At 49.8% G+C, this 14,153-nt stretch overlaps 1 protein-coding gene across 1 annotated transcript in view; it reads left to right on the plus strand.

Moving 5' to 3' along the window:
- LOC306767481 (midasin-like) overlaps window positions 1-14,153 on the plus strand; it is a 206,627-nt gene that overhangs the window by 24,492 nt on the left and 167,982 nt on the right. Inside the window, 11 exon segments of the mRNA XM_079255512.1 lie at window positions 450-597; window positions 1,041-1,148; window positions 1,315-1,466; window positions 3,774-3,952; window positions 4,038-4,246; window positions 6,637-6,783; window positions 6,867-7,008; window positions 7,080-7,214; window positions 12,097-12,235; window positions 12,336-12,468; window positions 12,561-12,691. Of these exon segments, the coding sequence (XP_079111638.1) occupies window positions 450-597; window positions 1,041-1,148; window positions 1,315-1,466; window positions 3,774-3,952; window positions 4,038-4,246; window positions 6,637-6,783; window positions 6,867-7,008; window positions 7,080-7,214; window positions 12,097-12,235; window positions 12,336-12,468; window positions 12,561-12,691 (1,623 nt within the window).

Consider the following 14,153-nt stretch of genomic DNA (forward strand, 5'->3'; position numbering starts at 1 on the left):
TCATCACCATGAGAATCTCCCGTTACACCTCATCATGATGAGAATCTCCCGTTCCACCTCATCACCATGAGAATCTCCCGTTCCACCTCATCATGATGAGAATCTCCCGTTCCACCTCATCATGATGAGAATCTCCCGTTCCACCTCATCATGATGAGAATCTCCCGTTCCACCTCATCACCATGAGAATCTCCCGTTCCACCTCATCACCATGAGAATCTCCCGTTCCACCTCATCATGATGAGAATCTCCCGTTCCACCTCATCACCATGAGAATCTCCCGTCCCGTGGAGACCATCTGCTTCCAGGCTGGAACTGGTTGTGTGTTCAGAGATGGACTGATTATGTTGTGTCTGTGTAAACCCGAGATGAAGCCTAAACCCAACAGAACTCCTCCCTTTCTGTATTATATTCTTCCTTTTCATTCACTCATTAATGTTTGTGTGCAGTTTCTATCTGGCGGCACGAAAGGAGGCCGGCTCCCATCTGGTGGACGGGACTGGCCACAGACCCCACTACAGTCTCCGGACTCTGTGTAGGGCCCTGAAGTATGTGGCAAGAAACCCCTGTCATAATGTGCAGCGATCGCTCTATGAGGTAGGAGTCCTTGGGGGGCAGAGTAGTGGCTGGGAGGATGGTGCTGGGAACAAGGTGGGGGTGAGCAGATTGATGGTGGATGGGGGAAAGGACAAGGTGAAAGGCTGATAATGAGACAGGTTGAGGGAGGGGTCATGGTTGGTAGTGGGTGGGGGCATGGTGGGGGGGCTGAGTGTGGAATGGGTAGGGTTTATGGAGCAGGTGGGGGCATGGTGGGGGCATGGTGGGGACATGGGTGGTAGTAGGTGGGGGCATGGTGGGGACATGGGTGGTAGTAGGTGGGGGCATGGTTGGTAGTAGGTGGGGGCTGGGTGGGGAATGGTTGGTAGTAGGTGGGGACATGGTTGGTAGTAGGTGGGGGGGCTGGGTGGGGAATGGGTAGGGTTTAGGGAGCAGGAAGTTAAGTTTAATTTTGTTACTTGGTGTTTCCTTGTGATAAACAGGGCTTCTGCCTGAGCTTCCTGACTCAGCTGGACCGAAGTTCCCACCCCCTGGTCCAGGAACTGGTGTGTCAGCACATTTTGATGGGGAATACCAAGTGCCTCAAACTGGTGAGACTGAGGACTGGAACTGAGAAACACTGCTTTAACGACACGCGTGTTCCATGTTGCAAGGGAACAGACATGCCTGATAAATTCATACAACCCTTTCAGAGTCGTCGCCACAACAAGCTACCGCATAAACATCTGTAAATACCTCTTTATGTGCTTCATGCAGTCAGTTCCAGCCCCCCCAGGCCGCCTCTGTGTCCAGATGGAGGGCTACTGGGTCCCACAGGGGGAGATGGAACCAGCGCTGGATCCCAGCTACATCCTCACACCCTCAGTGAAACTCAACCTTGGCGACCTCAGCAGAGTTGTGTCCGCAGGGTAGGACAGCTTCCACCTACCACACAGCTTCCCTACAGATCAATGCTGGCAGAGCTAACTGGGAACGTTGGGATCGGAGCGTCTCCAGCCAAAACTGATATTGGACCGAATGTCCCTACAGTTAATGACCTCCCAGCTTTTATGCCTCTTTCTGGTTTCTGTTGAGGATAGGCAGACTGCTATAAATAGATCCTAAAAGGGTGGCGGCGAGGCCGGGCGTGTGGAGTTTGTCCGGATCTGGATCTGGCTTCATGTGCGGTAATCCCTACACAAAGTTAGACAGAAAATAGATTGTAAAGACCCAGATCAGCCGGGCTCAGTAGAAAAGTTCCTCCATGGCAATAATTGTTATGCAGCTGGAGCGTGAGGATGTTCCTACTCGCGTGTTTAAGGTCCGGACTGAGAGCCAGAGGTCACGCTGGATGTGCTTCAGCATCGTCCTGCTGTAGGGCTGGGCGATGTGGCCAAAAAATAAAATCTCAGATTTATTTTAAACCAAATCCCATTTCCAATTTTAATAGATTTTTTTTCCCTTTACTGTAAAGAATTTTTTTTTACAAATGTCAAAAATTATTCTTTTTCAAAAATGCTTTTATTGCAATCAGCCTAGAAGTTGACCTGAATTTAAAGTGCAACTAAACAAGCTGTTAAACTAGATTATAAAAAGAGATGCAGGCGCTGTAAACATTATAAGTAACAACATGTTTGTACTTCGTGCGTTTCCACTGTGAGATAGTTTTTAAGTTTTGATCATACATTTAAGAATAGACCTCATCTCACTTGTGTAACTTTATTCTAAAATAAAAAACGGATAAATAAATAAATAAAAATGCCTCCTCTTGGAAGAAAAATTATTCCTTTTAGAGTATTTTGACATGAAATAACCAAAACAATTTCCCACTTTGGGAATGAGGGAATAAAAATTAATGTTTATTTACACTTAACGTGTGTTTAGAGAAAATTGACCTCTTTGATACAAAATACCTTTTTTTTAAAAAAAAATCCCTGAATGTTATTAAGCTATATTTCTAACATACATGTTTTATTACATTCTTGCTGTTTTTTGTTTAATTTACACATTTTAGGCAGAAAGACGAGCCTGTCGGCTGCATCTGGCTTCAGACCCCTGTGGCATGTGCCCCCTCCCACACTGAAACCCTGCCTTTCCATCACACCTAGAAACTTTGCAAAAACTAAATATTACCATAAAAACAGCTGCTATAAAAGTTTTTACGATCTCAAGAGGTGGTTTTTCAGACAGTTTGATATAGAGCAAGATTGCAGAAGTGTAATGGAAACACTTTTTTTTTTGTTTTTACGTGACGTGACGTGGGGGTCGGAACCAGTTAATTCCCGGTAAAGATGGCGCGGTGTGGAACAAACAACCGCGAATTTCAGAGTTTTAGAAAAGAAAATGAGGGAGAAAAGCTTCGAAAATCCGAAGCAAATTCTCCGCAGCAAGTAGAAGAGCATAAAATAACGCTACGTGCCCACTTTGCATTAACTGCAATTTTTGTAAAATCTCACGAGAGACGAGATTTTACGAAACGTGATGCTAATGTGCTAAACACTCTTTAATGGAAACAACCGCAAATCACAACTGTTGTTTGTCAAAACGTACAAATATCGTTTTTATTTTGCAAAAAAAGTGTAATGGAAACGCAGAGGGGGCGCTTGTCGTACGTTTCTAGCTGCCATGTTGTGTTTATGCGTTTCTGTGGGAAACCAGCAGGAGTCTGACGTCACTTTAAGCTACGGAAGCCCAGAAGGTGCTGGCGGAGCAAAAAAAATCCAGATTTTCATAAAAATAAATCTTCATAAACAGCAAATTCGAATTAATCGATTAATTGCCCAGCCCTATCCTGCTGAAACAAACGGTCTGGATGGCTTTCTCCGTTATTTCCTCCCAAATGATGGCTCAGTATCAGTCATTTCCAAGAAAAAACTTCAGATTTGGCCACAGAACAACTTTCCATTTCGTCTCTGTCCACGTGAAGTGAGACACGGAGGACTGAAATGGACCTGAACCAAAATAAAAGCACAAATCTATAAATGGGATTGATTAACAAGATGCCTGTACATGCCTCACCTCTGGTTGTTGTGTTTACAACTGAAAGCACCACACAGGGAAGCCAGACTGAAGGGGTGTTTTCCTCCGGGCTTACCGCTGGGTGTCGCGTGAGACGCAGACATCGCACATGCCTCGTTCTGGTTTTATCCAAGTCAGCTCGCCATTAGCCTTTACCTTGCTACAACACAGTTACTGATCTGATGACTGATCAATAGTTTGATTCTGGGGCCTCACAGGACTCACCCGGTGTTGATCCAGGGCGAAACCTCGGTAGGAAAGACCAGCCTGATCCGCTGGCTGGCCACAGCCACGGGGAACCAGTGCGTGAGGATCAACAACCACGAGCACACCGACATCCAGGAGTACATCGGCTGCTACTCCTCAGATGACCGGGGCCAGCTGGTGTTTAAAGAGGGTGAGAAGCTCTTTACTTCCCATCTGTCTCATCATCATCATCATCATCATCATTAAGTCTGAAATGTCCCCTCTATCCCCTGCAGGAGTTCTGGTCGATGCCATGAGGAAAGGCTACTGGATCATCCTGGATGAACTGAACCTGGCTCCCACTGACGTCCTGGAGGCCCTCAACAGACTGCTGGATGACAACAGGGAGCTCTTTGTGGCCGAGACTCAAGAAGTCATCAAGGCCCACCCCAGATTCATGCTGTTTGCAACTCAGAACCCCCCCGGTCTGTACGGGGGCCGGAAGGTAAATCCGCATGAAAACACACCTCTTCACACGTTCAGAGCAAGCAGGCAGCGTTCAGCCTCCTGTGCAGAAGGGGAACTTGGTACGGTTTCACCATGTCAGGAGTGTTGCAGGTCAGGCTGAACATCTCCAGTAAAAAGGAGCTAAATCCAGCTGGAAAAGGTCTCATAGTGTTTACATGTAAACGTCTCTGCAAACAGCTGATTCAGCTGTTGCTTCAGAGATAAATGCTACGGTACCCAACCTAGACCTCAACAGCACGTGGAAGAACCGTGCGCAGCACAACTTCCTGGTGGTTCCACACTGCTATCATCTTCCCCAGCACACCTCCAGCATATTTCCACCAGCATCCAGGTAAAAAGCTTTTCCTTACTGCCAGACTTTCCTGGAATAAACAGCTGGTAGACGGAGAGACGTCTGATTGGTGGATCATTCTTGCAGTGTTCTGCATATAACCTGGTGTGCAGCTGCAAACGTCTTTATTTTACTTCTACAAGCTTCTACAAGTTTACTTCTTCAAACTCTTATGTAGTCCGCCATGGACACGTCACTGTCTTTGGATATAGAGTCAAAATGGGAATATGCTTCATAGGTGTGGCAAGCGAGGTTTCCATACCGTTGTCTCTGTTCAAATCTTCTGCAGATATTTCCAAAGCCGTTTCTTTGGCTCTGCCGTCGAGTCCTAGCGTCACTGCCACTGCCTGCTTCTTTGTGTCCAGGTCCATGACAAGTCTCGCCACAGATTCTCGATGGGATTTAGGTCTGGACTCTGACCGGGCCGCTCTAACACATGAACATGTTTTGTTTTAAACCGGTCCATCGTAGCCCTGCTTTATGTTTGGACTCGTTGTCCTGTTGGAAGGTGAAGCTCCGCCCCAGTCACGAGTCCTTTGCAGACTCAAACAGGTTTTCTTCCAACATGGCGCTGTGTTTGGCTCCATCCATCTTTCCATCAACTCTGACCAACTTCCCTGTCCCTGCTGAAGAGAAGCACCCCCGGAGCATGATGTCACCATGTGTGACAGTGGGGACGGTGTGTTCAGGGTGATGTGCAGTGTTTCCGCCACACATAACGTTTTGCATTTAGGCCAAAAAGTGACCAGATCAGCTTCTTCCACATGTTTGCTGTGTCCCCCACATGGCGTCTGGCAAACTGCAAACAGGACTTCTGGTTTTAACGGCTTTCTTCTCGCCACTCTTCCATAAAGGCCAGATTTGTGGCGTGCACACCCAATAGTTGTCCTGTGGACAGATCCGCCACCTGAGCTGTGGATCTCTGCAGCTCGTCCAGAGTCACCATGGGCCTCTTGGCTGCATCTCTTGTCAGTGCTCTCCTTGTTCGGCCTGGAAGGTGGACGGCCAAGTCTTGGTAGGTTTGTAGTCGTGGCAAACTCTTTCCATTTCCAGATATCAGATTGAACGGTGCTCCGTGAGATGTTCAAAGCTTAGGAAATGGTTTTATAGCCCATCCCTGCTTTACACTTCTCCATAACTTTATCTCTGATATGTCTGGTGTGTTCCTTGGACTTCATGGTCTCTTTGCTCCCCAACATCCTCTAACAAACCTCTGAGGCGTCGCAGAACAGCTGGATTTGTACTGAGATCAGATTACACACAGGTGGACTCTATTTACACTGCAAAAACTCAGCCTGAAAAAACAGGAAAAAAATATACAAAAATTAGGTAAATGCAAATGTCCTAAAATAAGATAAATTATCTGCCAACAGAACAAGAAAATTTGGCTTGACAAGACTTCCCAAAAAAAGTAAAAATACTCTTAAAACAAGAGGAATTCTCTGGCATAAAAACTAAGAATTATCTTACCTTTAAAAAAATAAGCATGTGTGTACTCAATTTAATATTTTTAATCTTAGATTTCAGTTTTTGCAGTGGAGGCCAACATTCAGTCATTCAGCAGGCAACTTCTGAAGGCAACTGGTTTCGCTCAGAGAAAAGGAGGCTGAATACTTTTGCACACAAACTTTTCAGTTTTCTATTTGTGGAAAAAATAAAAAATGTGTGTAATTTTCATTGTATTTCACAGCTGTGTGACACTTTGTGTTGGTCTTGTGGAGGGGCGTGTAATGTGTCAGAATGTAGAAAAGTTTAAGGGGTATGAATACTTTTGCAAACCACTGTACATTAACTGCGTAACGTGATTTCTGGAGCAAGAAACCAGGACTTTTTACCCTGGGCAATAAAACCTCCTGGAAATGTTGATGGGAAACCTAAAAAATAGTCGGAGCAGAATCAGCTGTTTGCCAGAGGAGACTTGGCAGGTTTCCATGGTAACTACCCACACGAGGAATAACGGAGTTCTTCTGAACAGAAGCGTGGTCCTGCTAACATGCAGACTGAGCCAGGTGACTCCGCCATCCCCTGTCCTTCAGGTGCTCTCCAGGGCTTTCAGGAACCGCTTTGTGGAGCTGCACTTTGACGAGCTTCCCAGTGGAGAGCTGGAGACCATCCTCCATCAGAGGTGCAGCTTGCCTCCATCCTACTGCACCAAGCTGGTGAAAGTCATGCAGGACTTGCAGGTAACCGCAGCATCTCTGTGGCCGTTTGTTGCTTAGCGCTTCAGGCCCTCTGGGTGTAACCGGGCTACCGCCTCTTCCTCCAGTCACTACGGCGAGGATCTTCAGTGTTTGCGGGGAAACACGGCTTCATCACACTGAGAGATCTGTTCCGCTGGGCAGACCGCTACAGGCTGGAGGAGCAGACAGAGGCCTCTCAGGACTGGCTGCAGCATTTGGCGAACGACGGTGAGGCCCGTCATGTTCAACCAGCTGATTTCAGATTAACCCAGAACTCACAGTGTTGTCTCCTCCATCAGGGTACATGCTGCTGGCAGGACGGGTCAGGAAGCCGGAGGAGGAGGCTGTCATCCTGTCCACCCTGGAGAAGCACTTCAAGAGGACGGTGAATCCTGAGAAGCTGTTTTCCCAGAGGGAGGTCATCCGCCAGTTCAGTGAGTAGAGGACGATGAACTCTCCTAACTGTAGCCTTCCCGTCTCCTGAGCTGGAAAAGTGGCTCCAAACCTAAAGCTAATATACCAGTACTGCTTCAATTCTGCTTTTTTATAAATGCATGAAAGCCTGTAGCTGTAGCTGCTGCCATTTGGTCCGATGGCCGGAACAGGTGGCGGTCCAATGGCCGGAACAGGTGGCGGTCCAATGGCCGGAACAGGTGGCGGTCTGATGACCGGAACAGGTGGCGGTCTGATGACCGGAACAGGTGGCGGTCCAATGGCCGGAACAGGTGGCGGTCTGATGACCGGAACAGGTGGCGGTCTGATGACCGGAACAGGTGGCGGTCCGATGTCCGGAACAGGTGGCGGTCTGATGGCGGGAACAGGTGGCGGTCCAATGGACGGAACAGGTGGCGGTCCGATGATCGGAACAGGTGGCGGTCCGATGACCGGAACAGGTGGCGGTCCGATGACCGGAACAGGTGGCGGTCTGATGACCGGAACAGGTGGCGGTCTGATGACCGGAACAGGTGGCGGTCTGATGACTGGAACAGGTGGCGGTCCCATGACCGGAACAGGTGGCGGTCCCATGACCGGAACAGGTGGCGGTCCGATGGACGGTGGCGGTCCGATGGACGGAACAGGTGGCGGTCCGATGGACGGAACAGGTGGCAGTCCGACGGCCGGAACAGGTGGCGGTCCGATGGACGGAACAGGTGGCAGTCCGACGGCCGGAACAGGTGGCGGTCCGACGACCGGAACAGGTGGCGGTCCGACGACCGGAACAGGTGGCGGTCCGACGACCGGAACAGGTGGCGGTCCGACGGACGGAACAGGTGGCGGTCCGATGGACGGTGGCGGTCCGATGGACGGAACAGGTGGCGGTCCGATGGACGGTGGCGGTCCGATGGACGGAACAGGTGGCGGTCCGATGGACGGAACAGGTGGCGGTCCGATGACCGGAACAGGTGGCGGTCCGATGGACGGAACAGGTGGCGGTCCGATGGACGGAACAGGTGGCGGTCCGATGGACGGAACAGGTGCTGGTGGGGTCAGACAGGATTGACCTGGTTCTTGGGGGGAGCTATCACCTGCACAGAGCACTTCCATCTGAGGACCATTGGGACTTTATGCTGTACTGGACCCGGAAGGCTTCTTTAGGTTGTGGTCACCCAAGACCCTGAAAGATCCTGGTCTCTATTGATACTCATTCAATTTAGTGCATTTTATTTATACAATAACGAATCACAACAAAGTCATGAAAAGGTTTTTACAGAATGGTGGGTTGATGGTGTGGTGAGATGGTGCCAGCTGGTCCAGCCCACTGTCTACCTGCCCTGTTTACCTTGCTGCTTGTTGCTACACTGCTCTGCATACCAAGCAAAGGTATCTGGATTGCTGTGTGATCCATCGGCTCTTGTCAGAAAGTCTTTGTAAGTTTTAGAGAGTGTCCCACTCTATCACAGCTCTTATTGATCTTAATCAAGCTAATGGTCTTCCTCGGTCCGTAGGTCTTCCTCGGTCTGTAGGTCTTCCTCGGTCTGTAGGTCTTCCTTGCTCTGTAGTTCTTCCTCGGTCTGTAGTTCTTCCTCGGTCTGTGAGGTGTCTTCCTCGGTCCGTAGGTCTTCCTTGGTCCGTAGGTCTTCCTCGGTCCGTAGGTCTTCCTTGGTCCGTAGGTCTTCCTTGGTCTGTAGGTCTTCCTCGGTCTGTAGGTCTTCCTTGCTCTGTAGTTCTTCCTCGGTCTGTAGTTCTTCCTCGGTCTGTGAGGTGTCTTCCTCGGTCTGTAGGTCTTCCTTGGTCTGTGAGGTCTTCCTCGGTCCGTAGGTCTTCCTTGGTCCGTAGGTCTTCCTCGGTCTGTAGGTCTTCCTCGGTCCGTAGGTCTTCCTTGGTCTGTGAGGTCTTCCTCGGTCTGTAGTTCTTCCTCGGTCCGTAGGTCTTCCTCGGTCTGTAGGTCTTCCTCGGTCCGTAGGTCTTCCTTGGTCTGTAGGTCTTCCTTGGTCTGTAGTTCTTCCTCGGTCTGTAGGTCTTCCTTGGTCTGTAGGTCTTCCTCGGTCTGTAGTTCTTCCTCGGTCTGTGAGGTGTCTTCCTCGGTCTGTAGGTCTTCCTTGGTCTGTGAGGTCTTCCTCGGTCCGTAGGTCTTCCTTGGTCCGTAGGTCTTCCTCGGTCTGTAGGTCTTCCTCGGTCCGTAGGTCTTCCTCGGTCCGTAGGTCTTCCTTGGTCTGTAGGTCTTCCTCGGTCTGTAGGTCTTCCTTGCTCTGTAGTTCTTCCTCGGTCTGTAGTTCTTCCTCGGTCTGTGAGGTGTCTTCCTCGGTCTGTAGGTCTTCCTTGGTCTGTGAGGTCTTCCTCGGTCCGTAGGTCTTCCTTGGTCCGTAGGTCTTCCTCGGTCTGTAGGTCTTCCTCGGTCCGTAGGTCTTCCTTGGTCTGTAGGTCTTCCTCGGTCTGTAGTTCTTCCTCGGTCCGTAGGTCTTCCTCGGTCTGTAGGTCTTCCTCGGTCTGTAGGTCTTCCTCGGTCCGTAGGTCTTCCTTGGTCTGTAGGTCTTCCTTGGTCTGTAGTTCTTCCTCGGTCTGTAGGTCTTCCTCGGTCTGTAGGTCTTCCTCGGTCCGTAGGTCTTCCTCGGTCCGTAGGTCTTCCTCGGTCTGTAGGTCTTCCTCGGTCCGTAGGTCTTCCTCGGTCCGTAGGTCTTCCTTGGTCTGTAGTTCTTCCTCGGTCTGTGAGGTGTCTTCCTCGGTCTGTAGGTCTTCCTTGGTCTGTGAGGTCTTCCTCGGTCCGTAGGTCTTCCTTGGTCCGTAGGTCTTCCTCGGTCTGTAGGTCTTCCTCGGTCCGTAGGTCTTCCTTGGTCTGTAGGTCTTCCTTGGTCTGTAGTTCTTCCTCGGTCCGTAGGTCTTCCTCGGTCTGTAGTTCTTCCTCGGTCTGTGAGGTGTCTTCCTCGGTCTGTAGGTCTTCCTTGGTCTGTGAGGTCTTCCTCGGTCCGTAGGTCTTCCTTGGTCCGTAGGTCTTCCTCGGTCTGTAGGTCTTCCTCGGTCCGTAGGTCTTCCTTGGTCTGTAGGTCTTCCTCGGTCTGTAGGTCTTCCTTGCTCTGTAGTTCTTCCTCGGTCTGTGAGGTGTCTTCCTCGGTCCGTAGGTCTTCCTTGGTCTGTGAGGTCTTCCTCGGTCCGTAGGTCTTCCTTGGTCCGTAGGTCTTCCTCGGTCTGTAGGTCTTCCTCGGTCCGTAGGTCTTCCTTGGTCTGTAGGTCTTCCTCGGTCTGTAGTTCTTCCTCGGTCCGTAGGTCTTCCTCGGTCCGTAGGTCTTCCTCGGTCTGTAGGTCTTCCTCGGTCCGTAGGTCTTCCTTGGTCTGTAGTTCTTCCTCGGTCTGTAGGTCTTCCTTGGTCTGTAGGTCTTCCTCGGTCTGTAGTTCTTCCTCGGTCTGTGAGGTGTCTTCCTCGGTCTGTAGGTCTTCCTTGGTCTGTGAGGTCTTCCTCGGTCCGTAGGTCTTCCTTGGTCCGTAGGTCTTCCTCGGTCTGTAGGTCTTCCTCGGTCCGTAGGTCTTCCTTGGTCTGTAGGTCTTCCTCGGTCTGTAGGTCTTCCTTGCTCTGTAGTTCTTCCTCGGTCTGTAGTTCTTCCTCGGTCTGTGAGGTGTCTTCCTCGGTCTGTAGGTCTTCCTTGGTCTGTGAGGTCTTCCTCGGTCCGTAGGTCTTCCTCGGTCTGTAGGTCTTCCTCGGTCCGTAGGTCTTCCTTGGTCTGTAGGTCTTCCTCGGTCTGTAGTTCTTCCTCGGTCCGTAGGTCTTCCTCGGTCTGTAGGTCTTCCTCGGTCCGTAGGTCTTCCTTGGTCTGTAGGTCTTCCTTGGTCTGTAGGTCTTCCTCGGTCTGTGAGGTCTTCCTCGGTCCGTAGGTCTTCCTCGGTCCGTAGGTCTTCCTCGGTCTGTAGGTCTTCCTCGGTCCGTAGGTCTTCCTTGGTGTGTAGGTCTTCCTTGGTGTGTAGGTCTTCCTCGGTCTGTAGGTCTTCCTTGCTCTGTAGTTCTTCCTCGGTCTGTGAGGTGTCTTCCTCGGTCTGTAGGTCTTCCTTGGTCTGTGAGGTCTTCCTCGGTCCGTAGGTCTTCCTCGGTCTGTAGGTCTTCCTCGGTCCGTAGGTCTTCCTTGGTCTGTAGGTCTTCCTCGGTCCGTAGGTCTTCCTCGGTCCGTAGGTCTTCCTCGGTCCGTAGGTCTTCCTTGGTCCGTAGGTCTTCCTCGGTCTGTAGGTCTTCCTCGGTCCGTAGGTCTTCCTTGGTCTTTAGTTCTTCCTCGGTCCGTAGGTCAATCAGTCTGGACTGAAAACACATGCTTTTATCTTTGGCCTTTAACTTAAGTTGACTTTTTTTTTTTACATTCCCGTCTGCTTTTTATTACTGTTTTACACTTTGTATTGTTTTGTTTTTTTCCCCGAATATTTTTATTGATTTTCAAGTAATTTACATACAAAGAAAACAACAACTATAACAACACTCCTCACATTCACACATACCCATAGCATGCACCTTTTATGCAGACCATATTAGGTGATGACATCATATCTCTACCTCCGGGTTCAATAAAGTTCAGGTGTTTAATGTAAAATAAATACCTCAATTATTAACTTTCTATTGTATTAATATTATAAAACATCTTCGGTTTTTAGTTTTCTATTTTTTTTATCCTATTTGTGATCATTTTATTTGTATACTTTGTTCTCTAAAGCTATTCGGTCAGCAGGGTTTTTTTTTTAAATGCGCCATATGAATAAATAGTAATTTATTGCATTTAAACGGATCCATATAAATCCATATAAATCCAGTTTAAACTGAAACTCAAATGAAGAACTTCATTGGAGTTGAACATCTGCCTGTGACTCTGCACCAGTTCCATTGGAGTGTGTTGTGATTGGCAGGTCTCCAGGTTGACAGCATCGCCGGTGTACCAGAGGAGTTCCGTCATGTGGTGTGGACACACGACATGCGGAGGCTGGCTGTACTGGTTGGTCGGGCTCTGCGATTTGGAGAGTCGGTCCTGCTTGTTGGAGACACGGGGTGAGAGTCGGATGTGACGAAGTCTTTGCTTTAAATTTACAGAAAACGTTGTCTTCTTTCTGCACGTTTTTAATACCTTTTCTATGTCTTACACATCCAGATGTGGAAAAACAACCATCTGCCAGCTGTTTGCTGCGTTGGCTGGACGTAAGTTCTTTTCAGTCAACTGCCATCTGCACATGGAGACGTCTGACTTCCTGGGAGGCCTGAGACCCGTCAGACACACTGGACAGGTTCTGATGAAGCACTGCTGATGCTGCCCAATCCCATGAACCTTACACCTGCAGGAGATCCCCTGAGACATTCACCTGTTCTGTTTTTGTAGACTGATGGAGAGGATGGCCGACTGTTTGAGTGGCATGATGGTCCACTGGTGCTGGCCATGAAGGAGGGAGGAGTCTTCCTCATGGATGAGATTTCCCTGGCAGACGACTCAGTGCTGGAGAGACTCAACAGGTATAAACACCTCGTCATCCCCACTGGAACAGATTCTGGGCTGATGTAGACCACATCAGGCTGCAGAGAGCTGCTGTCATGGTTACAGTTATCTCCTTCTGATGAACAGATAGGTTGGTTTAGTACTGGGTGGGAGAACGGGTTAGTGTGGTGACAAATCTCACAACTGGTCTCCACATCTGATCATGTTGGATGCTCAAGTTTCCTGAGTGGATCGCGCTTGTGTCGTTCACCTGACACGAACTGGTTAATGTCTCATGCTTCACATCCTGTCCAGATGTTTCAAACCTCAGCTCTGACCTGCAGGTGATGTTCTCCAACAGCTGCTTTCACAGAGATTGTTCATTTCATTAAATGCGGGAATGAAGCCGGGAGCAAAGCCAGTAATGATTCCGGAGAACAATTCCAATGACAACACCTGGAACAATGACGGGAACCACACCTGGAACATTGACGGGAACCACACCTGGAACAATGACGGGAACCACACCTGGAACAATGACGGGAACCACACCTGGAACATTGACGGGAACCACACCTGGAACAATGATGGGAACCACACCTGGAACAATGACGGGAACCACACCTGGAACAATGACGGGAACCACACCTGGAACATTGACGGGAACCACACCTGGAACATTGACGGGAACCACACCTGGAACAATGACGGGAACCACACCTGGAACAATGACGGGAACCACACCTGGAACAATGACGGGAACCACACCTGGAACAATGACGGGAACCACACCTGGAACAATGACGGGAACCACACCTGGAACATTGACGGGAACCAGACCTGGAACATTGACGGGAACCACACCGGGAACATTGACGGGAACCGCACCTGGAACAATGACGGGAACCGCACCTGGAACAATGACGGGAACCACAACGGGAACATTGACGGGAACCACACCTGGAACAATGACGGGAACCACACCTGGAACAATGACGGGAACCACACCGGGAACAATGACGGGAACCACACCTGGAACAATGACGGGAACCACACCGGGAACAATGACGGGAACCGCACCGGGAACAATGACGGGAACCACACCTGGAACATTGACGGGAACCAGACCTGGAACATTGACGGGAACCAGACCTGGAACAATGACGGGAACCACACCTGGAACAATGACGGGAACCACACCGGGAACAATGATGGGAACCAGACCTGGAACAATGACGGGAACCAGACCTGGAACATTGACGGGAACCAGACCTGGAACAATGACGGGAACCAGACCTGGAACAATGACGGGAACCACACCTGGAACAATGACGGGAACCACACCGGGAACAATGATGGGAACCACACCGGCAACAATGACGGGAACCAGACCTGGAACAATGACGGGAACCACACCGGGAACAATGACGGGAACCACACCTGGAACAATGATGGGAACCACACCTGGAACAATGACGGTAACCACACCGGGAACAATGA

This window comes from Telmatherina bonti, assembly GCF_933228915.1.
Source record: "Telmatherina bonti genome assembly, chromosome: 16".
Classification (NCBI taxonomy): domain Eukaryota; kingdom Metazoa; phylum Chordata; class Actinopteri; order Atheriniformes; family Telmatherinidae; genus Telmatherina; species Telmatherina bonti.